This window comes from Phoenix dactylifera, chromosome 2 (assembly GCF_051530095.1).
Source record: "Phoenix dactylifera cultivar Ajwa chromosome 2, Ajwa_hap1_PhDact_Kaust_v1.1, whole genome shotgun sequence".
NCBI classification, from domain to species: Eukaryota; Viridiplantae; Streptophyta; class Magnoliopsida; order Arecales; family Arecaceae; genus Phoenix; species Phoenix dactylifera.
In genome coordinates, this window is record NC_143191.1 from 48,037,463 (window position 1) to 48,063,518 (window position 26,056).

At 40.4% G+C, this 26,056-nt stretch overlaps 1 protein-coding gene and 1 long non-coding RNA gene across 3 annotated transcripts; one reads left to right on the forward strand and one right to left on the reverse strand.

The window, feature by feature from the left end:
- Positions 1-3,362: 3,362 nt before the first annotated feature.
- Positions 3,363-5,228, forward strand: LOC149768380 (uncharacterized). 2 transcript variants are annotated; one of them, XR_016399528.1, is made up of 3 exons: positions 3,363-3,605; positions 4,137-4,191; positions 5,000-5,228. It is a non-coding gene; the product is annotated as an uncharacterized LOC149768380 (long non-coding RNA). The 2 variants fall into 2 exon arrangements; XR_016399527.1 differs by lacking the exon at positions 5,000-5,228 and having other exon boundaries at positions 4,137-4,254.
- Positions 5,229-19,261: 14,033 nt separating this feature from the next.
- On the reverse strand, positions 19,262-24,829 carry LOC103698625 (uncharacterized). Its single transcript, XM_039117566.3, has 4 exons — positions 24,359-24,829; positions 24,163-24,260; positions 19,677-19,746; positions 19,262-19,539 (listed from the first exon to the last, which is right to left on the reverse strand). The coding sequence occupies exons 1-3, from the start codon at positions 24,660-24,662 to the stop codon at positions 19,687-19,689; spliced, it is 462 nt and encodes a 153-aa protein (XP_038973494.1). The 5' UTR covers positions 24,663-24,829; the 3' UTR covers positions 19,262-19,539; positions 19,677-19,686.
- Between the last annotated feature and the right edge of the window lie 1,227 nt (positions 24,830-26,056).

The following is a 26,056-nucleotide window of genomic DNA, read 5'->3' on the forward strand; positions in this document are numbered from 1 at the left end:
GGCTTTTTACCGAAACACAGTCCCTACATAGGTACCTCAAGCTCAGCAATTTGCACAATTATTGTCTTATGCATGCATCAATCATGACATTTTACCTTCTTTTTTTTTTGAACGTTTGTTCTTAAAAAGTTAATTTGGCCGGATCTCAAAGCCCAGTTTTTCTAATAATATCCCTATTTCCTTAATCACCATCTACTCGCTCTCCCTTGAGGAAAATTCCTCTCTGTTCATCCATTAGTTGCTTCCCTTACCTCCACATTTCTTTGTGTTATAGATACAGATCCCTCTCAACCAAGATGTCTGAAACTGCATTCGATAGAGTCGCTAACAATGCATTCGATAGAGTCGCTAACAGTGCATTCAATACAACGGCGATGGTCATGATCAGTAAGAAACTGCTCTTCATAGTTCAATATATATTTATCATCTTATAGGCCAGAAATCTCATCATATTGCTGTGACATATTCTGCAGTTATTGCAGTTGCAGCTGTGGGCGGGTTGGTCTTGAAGGTTTTCATTATCTACAAGTGTATCGAGAAGCATGGGCTGCCACAAATAAATTTGAACACGAGTGGAGCTAGAGAAGCAGCCACATCACAACCTTTCGCTACAGTGCCATATTCGAAGATCGAGATGACAACGGTGGAGGATTTTCTCGAAAATATTGCTCGAGAGAAACCCATCAGGTTTTCACCTCAGGAGATAGCAGGTTTCACCCATAATTACAGTAAAAAGTTGGGCTCGGGCGGCTTTGGAGAAGTTTACGAGGGGAGAACTCCCAAATGGCGTGCCCGTGGCTGTTAAGGTCCTTACGGGAAGCTTGGATAAGACAGTTCAAGAGCAGTTCATGGCCGAAGTGGGGACAATTGGGAGAACATATCACGTCAATCTGGTGAGGCTCTATGGCTTCTGCTTCGATGCCACGGTGAGAGCTCTCGTCTATGAGTACATGGAGAATGGTTCTCTCGACAACTACTTGTTCCGTGAGGATCGCAAGATCGAATGGGGGACACTGCATGAGATTGCAATTGGAACAGCTAAAGGAATCCGATACCTGCATGACGAATGCCCGCAGAGGATAATTCACTACGACATAAAGCCCGCAAACATCCTGCTTGATGCAGACTTCAGTCCGAAGGTAGCCGACTTTGGCCTAGCTAAGCTGTTCAGCGGGAGCAACAGTAATGGGACCATGGCAGGAGGAAGAGGGACGCCAGGCTATGCTGCACCGGAGATGTGGATGCCCTTTCCGGTCACATACAAGTGCGACGTTTATAGTTTCGGCATGCTGTTGTTTGAGATAGTAGGGAGGAGGAGCAGGGCCGGCTCGGGCCTTAGGCGACTGAGGCGGTCGCCTAAGGCCCCCAATCCACGGAAGGCCCCCGCCCCCACCCCACGGTCCCCACTTCCCACACGCCACAGCCCACAGCATAGTTTTTTTTTTTTTTTATTTAAGCCGAGCTGGAACTCTGGAAGCCTGGAACTCCTTGACATGATGACATCCCCACCCCTGAGCCGTTCTGCCTTTCCCATCCATCTCCTGATCTCCGATAGCTAGAGACCTAGAGTGACAGTCGTAGCTGGGCGCTGGGCAGTGGGCGACGGCCGACGGCTACGGCAGTTCAGCGGCTACAGTGCATCTCCTTCGGCCTTCGGCGTCTCCCGAACGGCAGAGTGGCTGGGCAACGGCTACGGCGACAAATGACAAGCAACGGGCATTTCTTCCCTCCTTCTCTCCCCCCTTCTCAGTTCTCTGCCGTCGGTGATTTCCTTTTTATAGGTGAACCAGTGAACCTTCTCCCAAATCCCAAATTTCCAATCTCCCGTTCTCCGTTCTCGGCAGACTCGCAGGCTCGCAGCACCGCTCCATCTCTCCTCGTCGACTCGTCGTCCTCGGCTCCTCCGAGGCTCCGAGCCTCCGACCTCCGGCCTCCGGCTCCAAGAAGGCAGAACCCTCCTCCTCCGGCTCCGTCCTCGGTGGCTCGGTCCTCCTCCTCCGGCTCCAAGAAGGCAGATCTCCTCTCCAGCTCTTGGACCGCCGGCCGGATCTCCTCTCCTGGGCCCTGGCCGACGCCCGACGTCGCCGTCCTCGGCTGTCAGCTCCTCCCGTCCTCCAAGTTCCAACCTTCGGGCTTCGGCCGACGGAAGACCGGGCGAGTGGCTAGCCGCCGGCCCGCCGGCCGGATCTCCTCTGAGAGGAGTCCTCTCCAGACTCCAGCTCTCCTCGCCGTCCTCGGCTCCTCCGAGGCTCCGACCTCCGGGCTCCGCCGCTCCGGCTTCCTCCGCTCCTCGGCACTCCGCAGTCCGCACTCGGCAGCTCGGCTCACTCCAACTCTCCAAGGACCAAAATCCACCATCCTCAGTCCTCACTGTCTCACTGAGTGTCTCTGTGTCTGAATCACTGATCGGCTGATCCCAAATTGGATTCCCAATTCCCGGTGTCCGGTGAGAATCAGACAATCTAATCCACCGTCTCTCCTCTGTTAGCTCCTAAGCTAGTTTACTTTACTAATTAATCTTTTGATCCAATTAATTTTTATTTAGTCAAGTTAGAGACAGTAGAATTGATTTTTTTTGGGTCCAAATGTAGGTTGGTTGTGACTTCGGCGGTTCGGCCTCTTCTCGCCGTCGAGTTCGGCACTATTCGGCCTCTTCTCGACACAATTAAGTTCGGCACTACTTGTCGGATCCGAGTTTGTTTTTCTTGACACAATCAAGTTTTTTATATTTTGATTTATTTGTGGTGTTTTTTTAATTTCTTAGTTTGATAATAATATTTATAGATTAAAATGTCTAATAGAAAATATGACTGTGGGTATGAAAAACTCAAAAAAAAAAGAAAAATCGATAAACTCATTCAATCTCAAAAAGGAGCTCTAGATAGATTTGTTGTTACAAACAAACAAAATACCACATCAAATTTAACTCAGGAATTAGCAACAGAACAGACACCCGAAATAGAGTTAAAAAATGAGATTGCTAGTGAAACACTATCTAGTGAAGAGCACTATGAAGAATCAGATGGAGATAAGATAAACAAGAAAAAAGATTGTGGAACTAGTTCTATTTCTGCAAATTTTTATGATCCTGGTCAATGGAAAAATATTGATACAAAATTTAGAGATCTAATGGTGGAAAGAGGTCCAATTAGAGATTATGATTTTCATTTTCCTAAGGATAAAAATAATAGACACTTCTCTACGATATATTACATTCGTAAGTTACCTAATGGTGAAAAATATGATAGAAGATGGTTAGTGTAAGAACCCGGAACTGGGCCCGGTCCACTCGACCAGCCCAGTCCCAAATCTTGGCCTCACGTGCAACGCACGTGAGGCAGCGAGATGGAACCTCCATCCCGAAGAAGAAGGAGGAGCCCTGTTTTAGGGCTTCCTTCTCCTTCCTCTCCTCCTTTGAGCCCACCGAAGGAGAGCCGCCGCACGCAAAGGGGGGGAGGGTTTTCTTCGTGTGGCCACCGAGAGAGAGGGAGAGAGAGAGAGAGGGAGAGAGGGAGAGAGAGAGGAGCCACGACACCGGGTGGCGGGTGGTCTCCTTCTTCTTTTCCGTCGGAGAGGGGGAGGCGCTAGTCTTCGTCGGGGCTGAGGTAAGGATCTCTCACCTTCTTCTCCTTTCCTTGCTTGATGCTTGGCCATGATGTGTTGGGGGTTGGGGCCGGCCGATCACCGAATTTGGGTCCGAAACGGCTGCCCTAGCCGTCGGCGTTTCGCCGCCGCCAGTCGCCGGGGGTGGTCGGGCTTGCTCCGCCACCTCCTGCCGCTGCCAAGGCCAGCCACCGCGGCCGCCTTGGGTCCGACCGAGAGGGAAGAAGAAGGGGGGGCAGGGGCTCACGGGTCCCCTGTTCCACCGAAGGAGAAGAAGGGAGTCGGGAGAGGAAAGAAGAAAGAAGAAAAAAAAAGAAAGAAGAAAAAGAAAAGAAAGAAGAAAAGAAAAAAAAAGAAAAAAAAAAGAAAAAAAAATAAAAAGAGGGTGGTTTACGGGTATGAACCTGAATCCGAACCCGAACCCGGGGTGCTAGACACTTCGGCAGGGTCGGCCCTGGGAGAATGTTAAAATTTAGGTTTTTATATATATATTGTGATGAATTTTAAAAAAAAATATGGTTTTTGAATATTAGGTTCTGCGAGGGATTTGCGGAATTAATTGGATTTGTTGTGGATCGCGTTCGCAAGGTAAGTGATGTAACCTCTTTACTAGATTTATCGGCAAAGTAAATATCTGTTTTACGAATCGAATTATTCGTGATTTCGAATCTGATGCATGGATTATATGTGTATTTTTTAGAATATTATATGATTATGATTGAACGTATTTGCTTCTGATTTGAATTGTGTTTAATTGCTCTGACATTGTACCTTTTGGTTTGGAACACTAAACATAATGTAAGAAAAGATTATGACTTGAAATAGATTCAGACTTGCAGTCGGGCTATGTTGAGGACCCTGCCAATAGGGGCTAATACATTGGTACCGCAAGATGAATAGTCGGTGATATGACCCTACCACAGGGAACATGTGGTCATAGTTCCTGGCTGTTGAGTTGAATCCGATAAATTGAAAGAAATTAAGATATGAACGACATTTGGTTTTGACATTGTATGATTTTTCTTATATATAACTGAAATATAAAATAGAGAACAAACTGAACTATCGACCTGGCTATGTTGAGGACCCCGCCAATGGGGGCAGATACGTTGGCAATTGACTGTCCTGAAGGACTCACCGCAAGAAGATTAGTCGGTGATATGACCCTACCACAGGGAACATGTGGTCATAGTCCAGGATCGACATAATAAATTGAATATGTGAAAGAATCTTGAAACCGCGAAAAGAATCTTATGAATTCAAGAAATATTTGACTTATACTTTGGAACTGCATATTTATTTATTTTCCACATATTATTGCTTGTTTTATCTAGCTAGAGTGTTCATTACTTACTGGGCTGTCTAGCTCATTATATTATCTCTTGTTGTTTTACAGATTTCGAGAACTAATCTATTGGGGATTCAAATTGGGGAGAGCGACTAGAAGGATTGTGGCACAAGTTATCTTAGATTAGGGTTATTTAAGTTGATTTGTTATTATGGACATTTATTATGATTGGTGGACTTTTGTTATTTTAAGAACTAGGTTTCTGCATGTTGGTAAATGATTATTCCGCTGCGTATTTAGACTTGTGAGACCTTATGACTTGAGTTAGTCAATGGAATAAGATTTCATTTATTCAGTTAAATTATTTTAGAATTGCATAATTGAGGTGCTTGGTTTAGATGCCTTGCATGCTCGTGGGGAGAGTTTCCTACGGGTGTGCGGCGGTTGGCGCGACCCCCGGCCCGCGATCTCGGGACGGGGGCATGACAACTTAAGTGGTATCAGAGCGGACTTGGATAGAATCTAAGACAAAGAATCATACACGATATGAGTGTAGGTGGGTAGACACTAGGGACATTGGGACGTTAGGTGTGAAGAATGTGATGATTATTCTTATATATAAAAATAATAAAAAAAAAAAAATTTAATTCGGTGAGCTTTCTTTTTATGAGTCTGCTGTTATTTGATGTATATAGGTCAGGATGCCTCAACGTCGGGCGAGAAAGACTACTGTTAGTGCTGCAGATGAGACACCGAACCGGCATGCTGACAGCACACCTCAACGGGTTGGAAGTATCCCTCAGCAGGAGGGAGTCATGAACCCTCAAACGGGACAGGAACCGGGCTTAAGCCAGGTTATGCAGACCATGGTGGGCCTCATGCAAATGCAACAGCAGGTGCAACAGCAGTTGCTCCAACAACAAGCACAGTTGCTCCAGACACAGCCTCAACAAGGACGAGGGGAACAGTGTGAACATCGTAACAGCATAGCTGAATTTAAGAGGCTGGCTCCTCCAGCTTTTCAGGGGACTACAGAACCTTTGGAAGCAGACAATTGGCTTACGGAGATGGAAAAAGTATTTGCTGTCTTACGATGCCGGGACGATGAAAAACTTCTGTTTGCATCATACATGTTGCAGGGAGAAGCATTTAATTGGTGGCAGATGTTGGAGCATAAATTTGAGCATGATGGGGAACCTCTCACTTGGGATAAATTTCGAAAAGCCTTCTATGATAAATATTTTCCTCGGAGTGTCAGGACACAGAAGGAACAAGAATTTATCCATTTGAAGCAAAGGGGCATGACAGTGGCCGAATATGAAGCCAAATTCACAGAACTAGCCAAATTTGTTCCAAAATTGGTAGAGGATGAGCAAGACCGAGTGCACAAGTTTGAGATGGGATTGAAGACTGAAATTAGGAAGCAAGTGGTACCCTATGAGTTGACTACCTATGCAGCTGTGGTGAATAAAGCTTTAATCATTGAAAGGGAAGTCAACGAAGCTTTTGCTGAAAGAGAAAGAAACCAAAAGAAAAGAAACAGACCTGCTGAATTTAAAGGGGGAAACAAGAATTTCAAGAATCCAGCTCAGAAGCCAAATAAAGATAGAAATCCCAAAAATGAGAATGGAAAGTGTTCAAGATGTGGCGGTAATCATGAATTTGCAAATTGTCCCTGGGTTACAGGTTCTTGTTTTCATTGCGGACAGAAAGGTCATAAAATTGCAGATTGCCCACAAAGAAACGAAATTAAATCTATGCAGGCAATGGAAGGAAGCCAGAGGCCAAAGACTCAAGGAAGGGTGTTCGCACTTACACAGCAGGATGCACAAGCTTCTAATGCAGTGGTGACAGGTACTATTCCCGTATTCGATATTTATGCTTATGTCCTATTTGATCCGGGTGCCACACATTCATTTATATCCTCAAGCTTTATCAAAACACATAATATATTGTGTGAATCTATGACCACTAAGTTCTATGTGGAGACACCAGTAGGTGGTATGTTGAGCACTGATGTTATATGCAAGGCATGCAAAATTGAAATAATAGATAGGGAGTTACCTGTGGATCTAATTGTACTTGATATGCGGGATTTTGATGTCATTCTGGGGATGAACTGGCTTGCTACCTATCATGCCTCAGTGGACTGTCATGGCAAGAGGGTAAATTTCCAAATTCCGGAGGAACCGGCATTCAGTTTCTGTGGGAACCAGGGAACTGCTTTTCCTCATATTATCTCGGCTTTGCAAGCTGGACGAATGTTAAGAAAAGGATGCACAGGTTATCTGGCCTCAGTAATTGATATACAACAAGATGAACTAAGGATAGAGGACATTCCTATAGTGAATGAATTTTCGGACGTCTTTTTCGAGGAGTTATCAGGATTGCCACCGGACAGAGAAATTGAATTCACTATTGATCTTGTACCCGGTTCAGGTCCGATTTCTAAAGCTCCTTATCGAATGGCCCCAGCTGAATTAAAAGAATTGAAAGATCAGTTGCAAGATTTACTGGACAAGGATTTTATACGACCTAGTGTGTCACCTTGGGGTGCTCCAGTGCTCTTTGTGAAAAAGAAAGATGGAAGCATGAGACTCTGCATTGACTATAGAGAATTGAATAAAGTCACTATAAAGAACAAGTACCCTTTGCCTCGAATAGATGATTTATTTGACCAGTTGCAAGGTGCACATGTTTTCTCTAAGATTGATCTCCGCACAGGATATCATCAGCTAAAGATCAAAGCGGAAGATGTACCCAAGACTGCATTCAGAACTCGTTATGGACATTATGAATTCTTGGTGATGCCTTTTGGATTGACGAATGCCCCAGCAGCTTTCATGGACTTAATGAACAGAATATTTAAATCTTTTCTAGATCGATTTGTGGTGGTGTTCATTGATGACATTTTAATTTATTCAAAAGGAAAAGAAGAACATGAGGAACATTTACGAAGCGTACTTCAACTCTTAAGAAGGGAGAAGCTCTATGCTAAATTAAAGAAGTGTGAGTTTTGGTTGAATGAGATATCGTTTTTGGGGCATATCATATCCGGAGATGGGATTTCTGTGGATCCAGCAAAAGTGGAAGCTGTAGTACAGTGGAACAGGCCTACTAATGTTTCTGAGATTCGCAGCTTTCTAGGAATGGCAGGCTATTACAGACGATTTATGGAAGGATTTTTCTCTATAGCTATACCTTTGACTCGTTTAACTCAAAAAGGAGTTAAGTTTGAATGGACTGAAGAATGTGAACGAGGTTTTCAGGAATTAAAGAGGCGGTTGGTTACGGCACCTATTCTTACTATACCTACAGGTGATGATGGATTCATAATTTATAGTGATGCTTCAAGGAAGGGACTCGGTTGTGTTTTGATGCAGCATGGTAAGGTAGTAGCCTATGCCTCTAGACAATTAAAATCTTATGAGCAAAATTATCCTACTCATGATTTGGAGTTAGCAGCTGTGATTTTTGCTCTCAAGATTTGGAGACATCATCTTTACGGAGTACGATGCGAGGTGTTTACAGATCACAAAAGTTTGAAATATATATTTACCCAGAAGGAATTGAATTTGAGACAAAGAAGATGGCTGGAACTGTTGAAGGACTATGATCTAACGATAAATTATCACCCTGGAAAAGCTAACGTTGTTGCAGATGCCTTGAGCAGAAAGTCAATAGGAAATATGGCTACTTTGATTACTAGCCAACTACAAATTTTGGAAGATGTGAGGAAACTTGAACTAGAAATCCGAGTACCTGGCACAAGGACTCAACTGGCTTATATGCAGGTTCAGCCGACACTCATAGAGAGGATCAAGACAGCTCAGGGTAATGACCAGCAGTTATTGAAGATTCGGAAGTCGATAGAAGCAGGAGATATATCTGAATTCAGGATTCATGAGGACGGATCTTTGAGGTATCGGAATAGAATTTGTGTACCTATGGATTTAGAAATCAAACAGGAAATTCTTAAAGAAGCCCATCAGTCTGGATATACAGTGCACCCAGGAGGGACTAAGATGTATAGAGATTTAAAGGAATTGTATTGGTGGAACAACATGAAAAGAGAAATTGCTCAATTCGTGGCACAATGTCTAGTATGTCAGCAGGTTAAAGCTGAACACCAAAGACCTGCAGGACCGCTTCAGCCTCTTGACATTCCAATATGGAAGTGGGAACAAATTTCTATGGATTTTGTAACAGGACTGCCAAAGACTCCCAGTTCTAATGATGCAGTATGGTGATAGTGGATAGGCTAACCAAATCGGCACACTTTTTACCTATCAAAGTGGGGTTCGGTCTGGAAAGGCTAGCTAAATTATACATTAAAGAAATTGTGAGACTGCACGGTATTCCAGTATCCATTGTGTCGGATCGAGATACTAGATTTGTATCACAATTTTGGAAAAGTTTGCATAAGGCTTTGGGGACAAAATTATGTTTTAGTACTGCCTTTCACCCTCAGACCGATGGTCAGTCTGAGAGGACCATTCAGATTCTCGAGGATATGTTGAGAGCTTGCGTCATAGATATGAAGGGTTCTTGGGATGAGCATCTACCTCTGATAGAGTTTGCATATAACAACAGTTATCAGAGTAGCATACAGATGGCGCCTTATGAAGCCTTATACGGAAGAAAATGTCGTTCGCCAATTTGTTGGGATGATATTGGTGAACGAAGATTGTTGGGCCCTGAACTTATACAACAGATAGTTGAGAAAATTCAGCTAATCAGAGATCGCCTTCGGACTGCACAAAGTAGACAGAAGAGTTATGCGGATAATAGAAGACGAGAATTAGAATTTCAAGTTGGTGACCATGTATTTCTTAAAATATCACCTACAAAGGGAGTTGCAAGATTCGGTATTCGAGGAAAATTGAATCCCAGATTTGTTGGTCCATTCGAGATCTTAGAAAGAATTGGTAAGGTGGCTTATAGACTTGCATTGCCGCCTTCTCTGGCTGGTGTACACGATGTTTTCCATGTCTCAATGTTGAAGAAATATATACCAGACCCAAGTAGTGTCACGGAGCTTGAGCCGTTACAAGTTAGAGAAGATCTATCATATAAGGAGCGTCCAGTGCGGATAGTGGACAGAAAAGATCAAGTTTTGAGACACCGTGTTATACCTTATGTCAAGGTGCAGTGGAGCCATCATACAGAAAGAGAAGCTACCTGGGAACTGGAAGATGAGATGAAGCAGAAATACCCTCAACTTTTTGAAACTGCAGGTACGGAAATTTCGGGGACGAAATTTTCTTTTTAGGAGGGTGGGATGTAAGAACCCGGAACTGGGCCCGGTCCACTCGACCGGCCCAGTCCCAAATCTTGGCCTCACGTGCAACGCACGTGAGGCAGCGAGATGGAACCTCCATCCCGAAGAAGAAGGAGGAGCCCTGTTTTAGGGCTTCCTTCTCCTTCCTCTCCTCCTTTGAGCCCACCGAAGGAGAGCCGCCGCACGCAAAGGGGGGGAGGGTTTTCTTCGTGTGGCCACCGAGAGAGAGGGAGAGAGAGAGAGAGAGGGAGAGAGGGAGAGAGAGAGGAGCCACGACACCGGGTGGCAGGTGGTCTCCTTCTTCTTTTCCGTCGGAGAGGGGGAGGCGCCGGTCTTCGTCGGGGCTGAGGTAAGGATCTCTCACCTTCTTCTCCTTTCCTTGCTTGATGCTTGGCCATGATGTGTTGGGGGTTGGGGCCGGCCGATCACCGGATTTGGGTCCAAAACGGCTGCCCTAGCCGTCGGCGTTTCGCCGCCGCCAGTCGCCGGGGGTGGTCGGGCTTGCTCCGCCACCTCCTGCCGCTGCCAAGGCCAGCCACCGCGGCCGCCTTGGGTCCGACCGAGAGGGAAGAAGAAGGGGGGCAGGGGCTCACGGGTCCCCTGTTCCACCGAAGGAGAAGAAGGGAGTCGGGAGAGGAAAGAAGAAAGAAGAAAAAAAAAAGAAAGAAGAAAAAGAAAAGAAAGAAGAAAAAAAAAAAGAAAAAAAAAGAAAAAAAAAATAAAAAGAGGGTGGTTTACGGGTATGAACCTGAATCCGAATCCGAACCCGAACCCGGGGTGCTAGACACTTCGGCAGGGTCGGCCCTGGGAGAATGTTAAAATTTAGGTTTTTATATATATATTGTGATGAATTTTAAAAGAAAATATGGTTTTTGAATATTAGGTTCTGCGAGGGATTTGCGGAATTAATTGGATTTGTTGTGGATCGCGTTCGCAAGGTAAGTGATGTAACCTCTTTACTAGATTTATCGGCAAAGTAAATATCTGTTTTACGAATCGAATTATTCGTGATTTCGAATCTGATGCATGGATTATATGTGTATTTTTTAGAATATTATATGATTATGATTGAACGTATTTGCTTCTGATTTGAATTGTGTTTAATTGCTCTGACATTGTACCTTTTGGTTTGGAACACTAAACATAATGTAAGAAAAGATTATGACTTGAAATAGATTCAGACTTGCAGTCGGGCTATGTTGAGGACCCTGCCAATGGGGGCTAATACATTGGTACCGCAAGATGAATAGTCGGTGATATGACCCTACCACAGGGAACATGTGGTCATAGTTCCTGGTTGTTGAGTTGAATCCGATAAATTGAAAGAAATTAAGATATGAACGACATTTGGTTTTGACATTGTATGATTTTTCTTATATATAACTGAAATATGAAATAGAGAACAAACTGAACTATCGACCTGGCTATGTTGAGGACCCCGCCAATGGGGGCAGATACGTTGGCAATTGACTGTCCTGAAGGACTCACCGCAAGAAGATTAGTCGGTGATATGACCCAACCACAGGGAACATGTGGTCATAGTCCAGGATCGACATAATAAATTGAATATGTGAAAGAATCTTGAAACCGCGAAAAGAATCTTATGAATTCAAGAAATATTTGACTTATACTTTGGAACTGCATATTTATTTATTTTCCACATATTATTGCTTGTTTTATCTAGCTAGAGTGTTCATTACTTACTGGGCTGTCTAGCTCATTATATTATCTCTTGTTGTTTTACAGATTTCGAGAACTAATCTATTGGGGATTCAAATTGGGGAGAGCGACTAGAAGGATTGTGGCACAAGTTATCTTAGATTAGGGTTATTTAAGTTGATTTGTTATTATGGACATTTATTATGATTGGTGGACTTTTGTTATTTTAAGAACTAGGTTTCTGCATGTTGGTAAATGATTATTCCGCTGCGTATTTAGACTTGTGAGACCTTATGACTTGAGTTAGTCAATGGAATAAGATTTCATTTATTCAGTTAAATTATTTTAGAATTGCATAATTGAGGTGTTTGGTTTAGATGCCTTGCATGCTCGTGGGGAGAGTTTCCTACGGGTGTGCGGCGGTAGGCGCGACCCCCGGCCCGCGATCTCGGGACGGGGGCGTGACAGTTAGTGTATTCGAAAGATTTGGATAGAGTATATTGTTTTTGTTGTAAATTATTTAATTCAAAGCCTAGCACGAGTCAATTAGTCAATGAAGGAAGTGAGGATTGGAAAAATCTAGGTATCAAGCTTAAAAGTCATGAAACAACTAATGAACATATCATTAGCATGAATAGATGGATTGATTTAGAAGTGAGATTGCTAAAAAATAATACAATTGATAAAAGTCTTCAAGAACAAATAAACCAAGAGAAGGATCATTGGAAAAAAGTTCTATTGAGAATTATTGCTGTCGTAAAAAATCTTGCAAAAAATAATTTAGCATTTCGAGGAAAGAATGAAAAGATCTATCAAAGCAATAACGGAAATTTTCTAAGTTTTATTGAAACGATTTCAGAATTTGATCCAGTAATGCAAGAACATATTCGACGCATTCAACATGGTGAAATTCACAATCATTATTTAGGTCATAATATTCAAAATGAATTGATTCAAATATTAGCATCTGAAATTAAAGCTATAATAATTAAAAAGATTAAAGAAGCAAAATACTTTTCTGTAATACTTGATTGCACTCCTGATGCAAGCCATCAGGAACAAATGACCCTAGTTTTAAGATGTGTAGATACTTCAACAAGTCCAGTAAAAGTAGAAGAATATTTTTTAGAATTTTTAGAAGTAGATGATACATCTGGAAAGGGTCTTTTTAATGAACTTATAAATATAATAGAAAAACATAAACTTGAGGTTAATGATATAAGAGGACAAGGGTATGACAACGGATCTAATATGAAAGGAAAACATCAAGGTGTACAAAAAAGATTATTAGATATAAATTCTAGAGCGTTTTACACACCATGTGGATGTCATAACTTAAATTTAGTATTATGTGATATTGCTAACTCATGTCCTAAGGCTATATCTTTTTTTGGAGTGATACAACGAATTTATACCTTATTTTCTTCTTCTACAAAACGATGGAAAATTTTACAAAATAATATATCCACATTAACTCTTAAACCCTTGTCACAAACACGTTGGGAAAGTCGTATTGAAAGTGTCAAAGCAATTAAAAACCAAGCTCCTAAAATAAGAGATGCCTTAGTTCAATTAGCGGAAACTAGTGAAGATCCTAAAACAAAGAGTGAAGCCACATGTTTAGCTATATATGAGATTGAAAATTTTGAATTTTTATTAGGCATGAATATTTGGTACGATATATTGTTTGCTGTTAACTCAGTTAGTAAGATTTTACAATCTGAAGACATGCATATTGATGTTGCTATAGATCAATTAAAAGGTCTTCTTTCTTATTTGAAAAGTTATAGGGAAAATGGATTCATGAATGCTTTGAATTCATCTAAAGAAATTGCAAATGAAATGGAAATAAAACCTATATTTCGTGAAAAACGTATGATCCGTAGAAAAAAATATTTTGATGAAAATAATGATGATGAGATAACAAGATCAGCTGAAGAATCTTTTAGAATTGATTACTTTTTATATATAGTAGATCAAGCTATTTTTTCAATTCAAAATAGGTTTGAACAATTTACCATATATGAAAATGTTTTTGGTTTTTTGTTTAATTTTAGAAAGTTAAAATCTTTGAATGAAGATGATTTGAAAAAGTGTTGTCTTAATCTTGAAAACTTTTTAAAGCATGGTGAATATTCTGATATTGATGGTATTGATCTGTTTTCAGAGTTAAAAATTTTAAAAGAATTTTTACAAACAAAAACTAGTACTCCTATTGATATTTTAAGTTTCATAAAAAAAACAGATTCTTTTCCAAATGCATGCATTGCATATAGGATATTATTAACAATACCTGTAACAGTTGCTTCTGCTGAAAGAAGTTTTTCAAAATTAAAGTTGATAAAATCTTATTTGCGATCAACTATGTCACAAGAAAGATTAAATGGATTAGCTATATTATCGATTGAAAATAGTATTTTAATGGATCTTGAGTATAAAAGTTTAATTAGTAATTTTGTTTCTCAAAAAGCTAGACGAATTATTTTTAAATAAAAATTTTAAAATATTTTTATACTTATTAAAAAAAAATTTATTATTTAAATAATAATAAAAAAGGCCTCTTCTAATGAGTTCGCCTTAGGCCCCCAAATGTATTGGGCCGCCCCTGAGGAGGAGGAATCACGACACCAGCCGAGGAGAAAGCCAGGAATGGTTTCCCAAATGGGTCTGGGAGAAATTTGAGAATGCGCGGCTAGAGGTTGTGGCATCAGTTTGTGGAATAAGGGAAGAGGAGAGAGAGAAGGCAGAAAGAATGAGTAAGGAGGCCTTGTGGTGCGTTCAGTATCAGCCAGAAGCAAGGCCTCCTATGAGCAAGGTGGTCAAGATGCTGGAGGGAGAGATGGAAATCGCCCCACCATTGAATCCATTCCAGCATTTGCTCGCATCTGGGACAGCTACTCCTAACTGGAGTGACAGCAGCACGGGCTCAACAGCAACTGCAGAAACAAGTGATGATAGCTCCAAACCTCTGACGAGGATGCATGAAATAGAGATGGTAATTTCGTCGTGAATTATTGTATGTCCATTTTATATAAGGCATCCAATATTTTCATGATGAAGATTTTATGTACAAAAATAATTTATGAGGAAGTTGATGTCTCTATTTCTTGAAGAATACAAGCTACTTGTCTGGTTAAAGGAACCCCAGAAATCTTGAAGAGGTATGCCAGAATTTGCATGAAAATGTAAGTACATTCGACAAGCCTAATGGTACTCAAAGTTTCAAAACAATATGTCAGATTCTTTTTTTTAAAAAAAAAGAGATAAAAGGTCTATAGCTTTCCTTTGATTGATGTGTAGCGACCAGTTAGTTTCTAAATAGCTACATTCATGTGTAATAAATCGTGTTAATTAATTTGTTGCTCTGTTGGTGCCTCTAAATTTTTTATGGGACATGTATTGCTTCTATTTTGAACACAATCAAGTTACCCGGAGGCTTCGAAACAAATTTTTTTCCTTCCCACCGCACCCCTTATCTGGAGACATTTTATTACAGTTTAGAATCATGCACAATCTCGCCTATTATAACATATGATATTGGATATCACAGCTGCTACATATTGCATGCACAATCTTGGTATGATAGCACAGCTGCCGCATATTGAATGCATAATCTTGGTATGATATTTTAGATCAATTTTCAAAAATCATAGGATCTAATTGTCATATTCAAAAATAGTATTTATATCAAATCATAGGATTTTGCAATTGTATTATACTATATCTGATCCTTAGTATTTTTTTCATAATCATGGAATTTTATTGTTGTATTCTACTAGGGGGCTCAACTTGTATATAAAGCATATCAGTACTATGAACAAGGCAATTCAAATCATATGTCCAATACAAATTTTTCATGGTATGAGAGCGGATTTTTTCTTGATCAGTCAACCCTTCTTTCTTGTCTCCTATCATCCTCTTGGTGTTTGTTTTCCTTTACCCTTTATTCTCCATTTCATAATCATGGCCTTTTCTACTGTTATTTCCAATCCTAGTACTGATATAATATCACCGATCTTTCTCCACCACTTAGATAACCCAGGCATGGTCCTGGTCTTTCAAGTCCTCACTTGTGGCAATTATCTTTTATGGAGGCATGCCATGAAGACTGTTTTCTTAGCTAAGAATAAAATTAGCTTTATTGATGGCTCGTTTGAGAAGCCTGACAAAAGCTCAACAACACTTGATGCATGGCAACATTGCAACACAATGGTGCTTTCGTGAATTTGGAATGCAGTCCAAAAAGATCTTGTGAGTAGCATAGTCTATTGTGAAACTGAAAAAGAGGCATGGAAAGATTTGGAGGAGCGCTTTTCTCATGGTAAGGCTACCCAAATTTATCGTAACAAATCAGATATCTCAATGCATATTGAAGATCAATCTTCTATGGCTTCTTATTTTACTACACTCAAGGCATGTTGGGATGAAATCAATAATCTATATCCACTTTCTACTTGCATCTGTGGTGCAATGAAAGAGTTGAACCGGATCTCTCAAGATGAACAGGTTTTTCAATTCCTTATGGGGCTCAATGACTTCTTTTCAACCGTTTAGAGCAAAATACTCACCATGGAGCCACTACCTACAATAAGTAAAATTTTTTCTCTGATTTTGCAAGAGAAGAAATAGAAGGCACTGCAAGTCAAACCAATGCAATCTCTTGAAGGCAACTAACCCATATATATCTTTCTTCATCGAAGAAGGCGCTACCATAGTCATTCAGCAATGGAATCTTTCCGTCTATCCGCAGATCAATCATTCATTCTAGCTGACATAACGCTCAATGGAAGCTGAAGCTATCTTGCTCACTTTTTCCTTCTTAGGGCGTAGGGGGAAGATAAGAGACGACATGACTACGTCAAGCTTTGACAAGCATAATTCTAGTCACTCCGGTAACCAACAAGGAGGACATGGCTGTGGTGGTCGAGGACGACCATGCTGTAATTACTGCAATAATCTTGGTCACACATGTGATACTTATTACAAATTACATAGCTACCCAAACTACTGTGGAGAAACCAAAACTCCTACTCCTGCTATAAATCATGTTACCAATAGTGATAATCCTCGTGGCCCATCTATTGTGCCCTAGCTCACACCAGAGCAGTATGTCTAATTGCTATGCATATTAAACATCGATAAAACCACCACTTCCATTAACATGATAGGTATTCCTTCCAACTCACAACCTATGATATCGATAATTGACACAGGTGCTTCTGACCACATGGTCTCCAACTCTAATCTTTTTTTATCACTTGAACCTTTACCAACTCGTCAATCAATTAAACTACCTATTGGAGATACAGTTCAAAACTTCAAATAACCCAAAAAGGAAGCATTAAAATGTCTCATTTCCTTGAGTTAAAAAATATTCTTTGCGGACCCACTTTTAATTAAAATTTACTATCCATTAGCAAGTTTACTAAAACACATGATCGTGTTGCTATCTTTTTTTCTGACTTCTGTGTTTTTCAGAACCTGTCAACAAGGAAGCTGATTGGTCTGGGTAAAAAAAGGATTGTCTTTAGTACTATAAGGATCCAGTTTCTCCTACTTCTACAGCTTATTGCACCTAGTTGAGTCTTTGGCATAATCATCTGGGTCATCCGTCGGCTCCAAGATTAAAAGTTTTAGCCCAAGATATTTATGTTTCTCTTTCTACTTTTCAAAATAAATTAGATTCTTGTACTGTTTGCCCTCTGGCCAAATAAACTAAAACTCCTTTTCCTACAAGTACTTTTGCTACTTCCTCTATTTTTGAACTTATTCATATTGATATTTGGAGAGGTTATTCTCTTCCATCTCGTATTGGGGCACATTATTTTTCAATAATTGTGGATGACCTTTCACGTTGCACTTGGATTTTTTTTAAGCAATTCAAACAAGAAATATTTTATTTGCTTAAGAAATTTATTGCTTTTGTAGACAACTAATTTTCTCGTAAAATTAAAATGGTTAGAAGTGATAATGGGATGAAATTTATGGATAATCAATTGCAAACTTATCTTGATTCTTTGGAAATTATTCATCAAACATCTTGTGTTGGCACGCCACAGCAAAATAGTATAGTTAAGCGCAAGCATAGACACCTCCTTGAAGTAACCCGAGCATTACGTTTTCAAACCACTACCAATCCAATTTTGGAATGAGTGTGTTTTAACTGCCGCTTAGCTTATTAACCGACTTTCTTCTCCCATTTTAGGTGATAAATCTTCTCATGAAATGCTTTTTGATAAAAAAACCCTTTTACCACCATTTATGTACCTTTGGATGTCTTTGTTTTGTTCATATCCAAGCCAAAAATAAATTTAGATCTTGTGCACGTAAGTGCATTTTTTAAGAATATCCCTATTCTTATATTTTTCTTGTATATTTCTCTCTTCCCCCCTTTAACTAAGACGGTTCATCAAATGGTACTTTTCTAATCACCATCCTACACCACATACTTTCCCATTATTTATCCATGTAAAGTACACATGTCGAATTTTAGTGAGAAATAATCTGAACCCAATCATATTTAGTTAAGATTTTGTCAAATTTGACATGGGCACATTCCTGAACCATAACCGGCACCCCCAAAAACCTGGCAGCCCAACATTGGAATTCTTTTTCTTGGAGACATCAAGATGTAAACCTCCATCCAAATTACATTCCATAGAGGCACACTTCAAAAACATAAATAAATAGCTAAAAAAAGTACCTCTCTATATTTGGTATCGTATTGCAAATATTTTCTTACATTTCTAATTGCTGTGATGTTAATCTTGCATTTTGTATATTGTTCAAATAGGTCTAACGTCCACCCAATTCCGATCATGCCTTGCTGAAGATGCCCACATGGCAAACTCAATGGAGAAAGTTATATATGATGCGGACTCAGGCCCCAAAAATAAATAAATCTAGTAGCAACTCCACAAATACCTCACTACCAACTGAGTGGCAATTTCACAAATACCCTGAATCATGACCCACGAAATCACCCTTTATATATTCTCAGCATTGAAATTTCTCTCAAAAAGCCAAGAATCCCTCTCCTCTCTCTCTCCCACTCGTCAACAGGAGGGGCAAAATGCAAGGTTTATAAATATCTTGAGCAACGTGCAAAAATACCCAAATTTTGACACAAAAAATACCCCTTCCCAACATCAAAATTTCTTCCAGAATTCAAGAACCTCTCTCCTCTCTCCCACTCGCCAATAGGAAGAGGGGCAAAATGCAAGGTTTACTAATACATCGAGCAATGTGAAATCAAGAACAATTCACTTTTTTTTGTAATATGTTGAGCCATGCACGAATTGCAGGGTTGACATTACCGTAATTCAAAATGCAGGGAGCTAATTGCAATTCCATAGAAAATACAGATGATATTTTTTTGGCTATTTTAACCCAAACAAATAAACAAGGCAAGATCTGCATTGCAAGTGATCTGAATATGAAATTCTATGCTTGCTATTGCTGATTAATGATGACTAAACAGTCCAAAAGAAAACCCAGAACAAAGTTACACCAACTCCCATAGAGCATAATTAAAAAAAAAGGCTTAACAGGTGACCACATTTGCGACAATAATAATCCTATTTGTCAAACATTTACACCTCAACTGGACTGATGCAATGTAATTGGCACTGCTGCATGGTGTTAAAACTAGTTGGCCATTATGAATGGAGACCCCCTTCAATGCCGCCTCATGGTCATACAAATGGCACTGGTGATACAGATTATCATTACGTCCACACATCAATATCACAAACAACATGCCGCAAATAACTAGAGAACTGGATTCAGATATGAGCACGAAAATGCAAAGAAACAAAAAACAGAGAGATGAAGGATGTGTCTTACATTTAAGATATTACACAGCTTGCCCTTTGCTGGTAGGTTCTTTTGGTTTACCAACTTTGCCACCTTCCATCTGCAATGAAATGATTCTGTTAACTCAAATTGCATCCAAAAGCAACAAAAATAATTCAGTTTCTTCCTTTTTTTCGATTAGATGATAATTTTTATAATAATTTGAGAATGCTGGGTTTTATTATAAAAAAACCTGCTTTTCAGTAAAGACACTCATCAACACCAAAGAAGTGAACTCATCCCCCCTCACAACAAAAAAAAAAAACCACAGAAATGCGGAGAACTGTCTTACTTTATATATTCTATAACTCCATCTCAAGATGATGAAAGACAACATATTACAAAAAAGGGTGGCCTGCCACTGTTACCATACCTATGCAATAGGCCTATGACAAAATCCTCAACATTCTTGTGCAGGCTGCAAAACCAAACTTCAAACCAACCCCAGAAGCCATACAATCCTAAGAAATACATGAATGAAATATTCTGCAACTAATGTTAAATCATAACAGAAAGTGCATCTTTGCTGTAAAAACCTGGGGAAATCTAGGATGGCAGACACAGCTGGGAGATGATTGTCGCCATTTAAAAAGTAGCTTAGCATTTGATGGCATTATGCAGTGTGGTCTGCATGGTAAAAAGTTGGCAAAAGCTGAAGAACTCATGGCACTTTGCAGCATGGACATCCCAGCAAACAACTAGATATACTGTAACAACTCAGGACCTCACCCAAAATGGCTAGCTGGGAGGTATTGTTTGGATTCCTTGATTTTGTATAAGTACCCAAAATCTACCCAGCGAATAACCGATGTGGGACTAAACACACGCCCGCACGGATCCTCACATACTCCCCCCGTTCAAGCCCTGATGTCCTCGTCAGGCTAAGGGTTCAAATCCATTCAAATCTAATCACAAACACCACGATCGGTCCGTGGTCAACCCCAATGGATCCGTGCTGCAGTGTCCCCTAGTCCACATAAGTTATGGGTCGGGTCCGCTCTGATACCATTTGTAACAACTCAGGACCTCACCCAAAATGGCTAGCCGAAAGGTATTATTTGGGTTCCTTGATCCTGTATAAGTACCCAACATCAACCCAACGAATAACTGATGTGGGACTAAACACACGCCCGCATGGGTCCTCACATACTCCCCCCGTTCAAGCCCTGACGTCCTCGTCAGGCTAAGGGTTCATATCTATTCAAATCTAATCACAAACACCACGATTGGCCTATGGTCAGCCCCAATGGATTCGTGTTGCAGTGTCCCCTAGTCCACGTAAGTTATGGGCCAGGTCCGCTCTGATACCATTTGTAACAACCCAGGACCTCACCCAAAATGGCTAGCCGGAAGGTATTGTTTGGATTCCTTGATCCTGTATAAGTACCCAAGATCTACCCAGCGAATAACCGATGTGGGACTAAACACACGCCCGCACGGATCCTCACACATACCTAGTAATTTCCCCTGGGAAAGCTAAGACAGAAGATCAGACATCTATATGCAGCAGAGACACCTTACCATTCAGGTCGGAAGATCTGAAGCCACTTATATTAATTATCAAAGATAATATGCACATGCAGACAAGCAACCAAGAATGTGCAAGCAAGAACCTCAAGCCTGATACTTTCAAATAATAACACTGGAAATGGGATTTCATATTGCTCTTGAATGGCAGTTCATGCATGGAAAGGAATCCAAGGTGCTCTTTGTTGATGAAAGATAACAAGAATAGAGACTGTTCTTATCTGGAGATGCTCATATCTTGCACACAGGGTACATCATACTGAATCATGGTGCTCAACAAAGAAAAAACATCCAACATTCAACCATGTTTTATGTTGACAACTTGACAAACTGAATAAGTAATGCAAAGATTTGTCTAGAATTCCTGCAACCAAGTACTCAAAAGATTACAAGTCAACAGATTTGAAAGCAGTGCAATTGAACTTTAGTTCAAGATGCAGGTAACAAGAATATCTCAGAAGTTCTAGTCTATCCATTTGCCCCAAAGCATCTTCTGAATAGCACAAGGAGAAAACAGCTCCTAATTTAGTGCAATTGGATTCAGTTCAAACAGCTTCTAATTTAGTGCAACTGAGCATAGATTAAGCAGTTACTACAAGACCAACAAGCTGTAAGATCCCAAGCTTATGACTTGAAAGAGTTTACATACAAGAGATAGAATCAACATGAATAATAGAATCAGCTAATGAGTATCTATTAGTTGCACATTAGCATATCACCTATGTGTAGATGTCATGTAGCAGAGAACATATGCAAGCAAATATCTATATGCCTCATGGAAAATGGAGCTACAAACGGATGATAGTAATTGCAGGATACTAAACAAATTGTGCATGACATCTTTAATTTAACTCTGAAACAGTTTAGGGTCCAAAAAGCAATTGACACTTTATTAATCATGATCCGATATTGACAGCAACATATAAGAATGCAAGACACGTCTCGTTGTGATATAGCACCTATTTCTGATTTCCAAAACTTCATGATGGGGAGGAAATACTCCAGCATACATTGCAACTAGTTAAATTGAAACGTGCATTGCACGTGCAAATCATTTGATTATATGTGTGCATCATTTGATATCAATGTCTCTTAATTGTTAATCTACAACACGACAACAGTCAATGCAATATAAGTAGAAGACATGTTTATGCACATAAAAAAAACATTATTGTCATAAGAAGTATACATAGTTGATGAAAATATTAGTTAGTAACTTCAACATCCCTAGTTGATGAAAGTATGAGTAACTTCAATCCCTACATGCTGTAGCAGTCACCTGTTAGAGTAAGTGGCTCATATTGAGGTATCCTTATTTGAGTGGTACATTGATATTCTAACAGATCGGAGCGAAGCGACGGAATATGTTTATCTTTGGAATAATTATGTAGTATTTTATTGTAATAGGGATGCTGATAGGGGTTGGGACTCTGGGGCTAGGGTTTAACTATAAATATCTTGTAATCCTTGTTATTTGAGAGATAGTGAAAGTTACGGTCGTTTCACTCCCGTGGACGTAGGCACATTGCCGAACCACATAAAATCCCTATGTTCAATTCCTCTTCATCTTCCTCTCTCAATTTTGTGCATGGTTCTGTTCGCCGTTTGGATCCTGTGTTTTGCGCAACAACCGGTATCAGAGCTGCAGGTGCTGTTCTTCGTGTTGGTGTTTCTCTTCACGCTGGGGGATCTATTCGCCGTTTGGATCATGTGTTTTGCGCAACATCACCTCTATAATCCCTTTAGATATTACACATATTTCATTTACCAGATTCCCCTAAATTGGTTCAACTCAAATGAATGTCTATACAAGACAAGGATGAAAACCATAAATGTAGGAAGAAACCTAACATGCAATATGAGGATAAATAACAGCAGATTGAGATTTCGAAGCCAAGGTGAAAGCCAAGTAAACAAATAAACAAACAAACTACCAATCAATCAAACTAAGGCTAATGTCTTGTGACAGCAAATGTATCAAAAAGATAACATGATGAAGCTTACATCAATCCATAAAATCTGATAAGCATGACCGCAATCACATATTACATCAAAACATGGGTTATCAAAGATCCTCACATGCAACCCCAAAACACAAGGAGCCAAAAAACCTGATCATCGAAATGGAAGATCCCAATCTCATAAAACGAGCTAAAAGTGGGAAGAATATTGATTATCTAAGACCATAAGAAGCAAGAATTCACTATTCAAAGATATAAGATCTCTCCCCAAAAAGTAAGCATAATACTTACTACTCAAAGATGACAGCATCAGCAGGAAAAAAGAAAAGAAATCACCCACAGGAAGAAAAAGCCAAAAGATAATTCTGAAATAAAGGAAAGCACAATTGACGCTATGCTTTAACTTAGTTTTTAAGTAAAAATTATAAGGCAAAATGGCAGACAATTACCATCTCAGAGAAACCTAGTTCAACTCTCAGAAACTACCATAAGCTCCTCAAGATTTTGAGGGATCGTAATCATATTTAAGTTTTTGCCACGAAACTGAATTACTTTCACTCAAGGATGATTATAAGAACCAAAAGATTAATACTTTTATACATCCAATTTCTTACTTAAAGCAAATAATCCTGAGAAGAATCAAAATAGAGACACCCTCATTTTAGAAATCAAGCCAGATCTCTCAATTAAGCAACAAATGACCAATAAAAATCCAACTCTTATACTTCCAAGTCCAAATAATTCCAAGACAATACACACTCGTAAACCAGCAAAATCAGAAGGCGAAAGAGAATAGTAAAAAAACTCTCAACAATGGACAGCAAATATCACAGTCGAATTCAAATTTACTCTAGGAAAATCACCGATTCACCACCACCCCCCCCCCCCCCCCCCCCAAAAAAAAAAAAAGAAAAGAAAAGAAAAGAAAAAGAAAACAAACACGAACTTTCTATAATTAAAAATCTAAAATTTAAAAAAGAAAAGCTAACCTTTCCGTTGTTCTCGTAGTAATCATTCAACGCCCATTGATACTTCGATCGGTTCAACCCAAACCAATCCGCCAGGTAGTCGTCCAAGCTCGAATGCACTGCCAAGTAGAACAACCACACCACACCTAACAAACCCGAAACCCCAAAGAACCGACAACCAACCACACAAACAAACGAGAAAACCTCAAAAAGATACCATCTTGGACTTTGGCGACGGCGTCCCAGAAGAACCCAAACACGGATCCCGACGGCCGAGCGGCCGGCTTCTCGAACTGCTGCGGCGGGACTTGAACCGGTGGGGGCGCCGGCGGAGTTATACTGACGGACAGAGGAGCCACATTTCTTGGACTGGGGCTAGGTCTCAGCTTAGGACTAGAGCTCAGGGGCCTCGGGGCCTCGGAGGACTTGGGGGTCGGCGGCGGGGTGATGAAGACGGTGTACCGCCCCGCCTTCCCGATCACCGGCGGCGGGGCCGCCTCTCGCGCCTGCGCGGCGGCCATGGTGCAGACGGGAGTGGGGATTGGAGTGGAGACGGCAGAACTAGGGTTAGGGTTAGGTTTTGGAATGTAGAGAGACACCTCGTGAGAAAGCTGGATTCGCCATTGGTGGAGGAAAGGGGCTTGGGCTTTTAAACGGCATCCGATGCTCTGGTTTGGCCAAGGGGACCTCCGTTCTTGGATTTTAACTCTTTTTCACCTTTTTTTTTAATGCGGTTGTGGATGATTTTGGTCTCAGAATTGGAGTGAATATCGAGAATGCCACTGTGAGTGGAATGTTAACCTTGACGTAAAGACAGTGAGGAGTGCGGAGATTAATCGAAGGGGTAGTTTTGTGAATTTGTGGAAGAGAGTAGCTTCAGATTCGGGTTTTGATGTCCCGTTCGTACCGCGTCCTGTGTTGGGCGCCACCTGCTGGTCTCCGACAGGCGACAGGGGAATTTTGAACTGGGCTTATACTGAACCGCGGAGGAGAGTAAGCGCATTTCTTTGTTTCTCGTTGGCTGGAGCCGCTGCAATTGCGTGAATTGCGATAATAAACGATAAGCCTGACGAAAGATCATGACCGTCTCTTCCATCGGCTAATTGAAATCTGAATTTGGAAGCAACTAAGCAACATCTGACATGCAGACTGCAAACAACTAGTGTTTCATTGTGGCATGGGATTCAATAGGAGTGTTTATTCTATTTTTTCATAATTAACTTTAAGCATTTTTTTTTTAGTAGCAGCAGCAGTAATAATAATACCAACACATGTAAGTAATCATGTTTATCATTGTTACAAGTCTAGGTGGTGAAAATGAGTTAAGGCCTAGACTTGTTCCCCGTTAAATATTGATTTAATTTTTTCTCATGATAAAGTGTGAGTGGTGCGGACCGAAATCATCTTACACATAAAGAAAAAAGCAAATATAGTTTATCATACCCAAAATTTTACATGCTACATAGAAAAAGTGACAAATTCAATCCAACCCCATAATTATTGGAAGAAAAAAAATATAGAAATAGTGCTTTTATAAATTTGATTTATACGAGTTTGAAGACTGCATTGTACATTCTTGTTTGTATACATTTGAATTATATTCTTGTTTATACAGCACTCATGTGCATGCCAAAACTAATTCTAATTAGGAGTAGTATTAGAGGAGAAAATGCAAAAGATATTGCTGGAGAAAAAAGGGGGGGCAAAGTTGAGGGGGAAAAGTATTTTATGAAAGATGCTTTTCTTGTGACTCTTTTTCATTAGCAAGCACATGGCATGTTCTCAAACAAAAAAAAAAAGATGCACTGATATTCTTAACGTATCACTTTTATCTTGCAACACAAATGTGGAGAAGCTCTAGTATTGGTTTTTCATATTCAGGCCCTTTAGCATGGCTGAGCCATGAGCTTCTGCT

Coding starts and splice junctions, on each gene's coding strand:
- LOC103698625 (XM_039117566.3), bottom strand. CDS start 24,662: ATGGCCGCCGCGCAGGCGCGAGAGGCGGCCCCGCCGCCGGTGATCGGG. Junction 24,261..24,358: donor CGTCGCCAAAGTCCAAGATG/GTATCTTTTTGA, acceptor TCTACTTGGCAG/TGCATTCGAGCTTGGACGAC. Junction 19,747..24,162: donor ACTACGAGAACAACGGAAAG/GTTAGCTTTTCT, acceptor ATTTCATTGCAG/ATGGAAGGTGGCAAAGTTGG.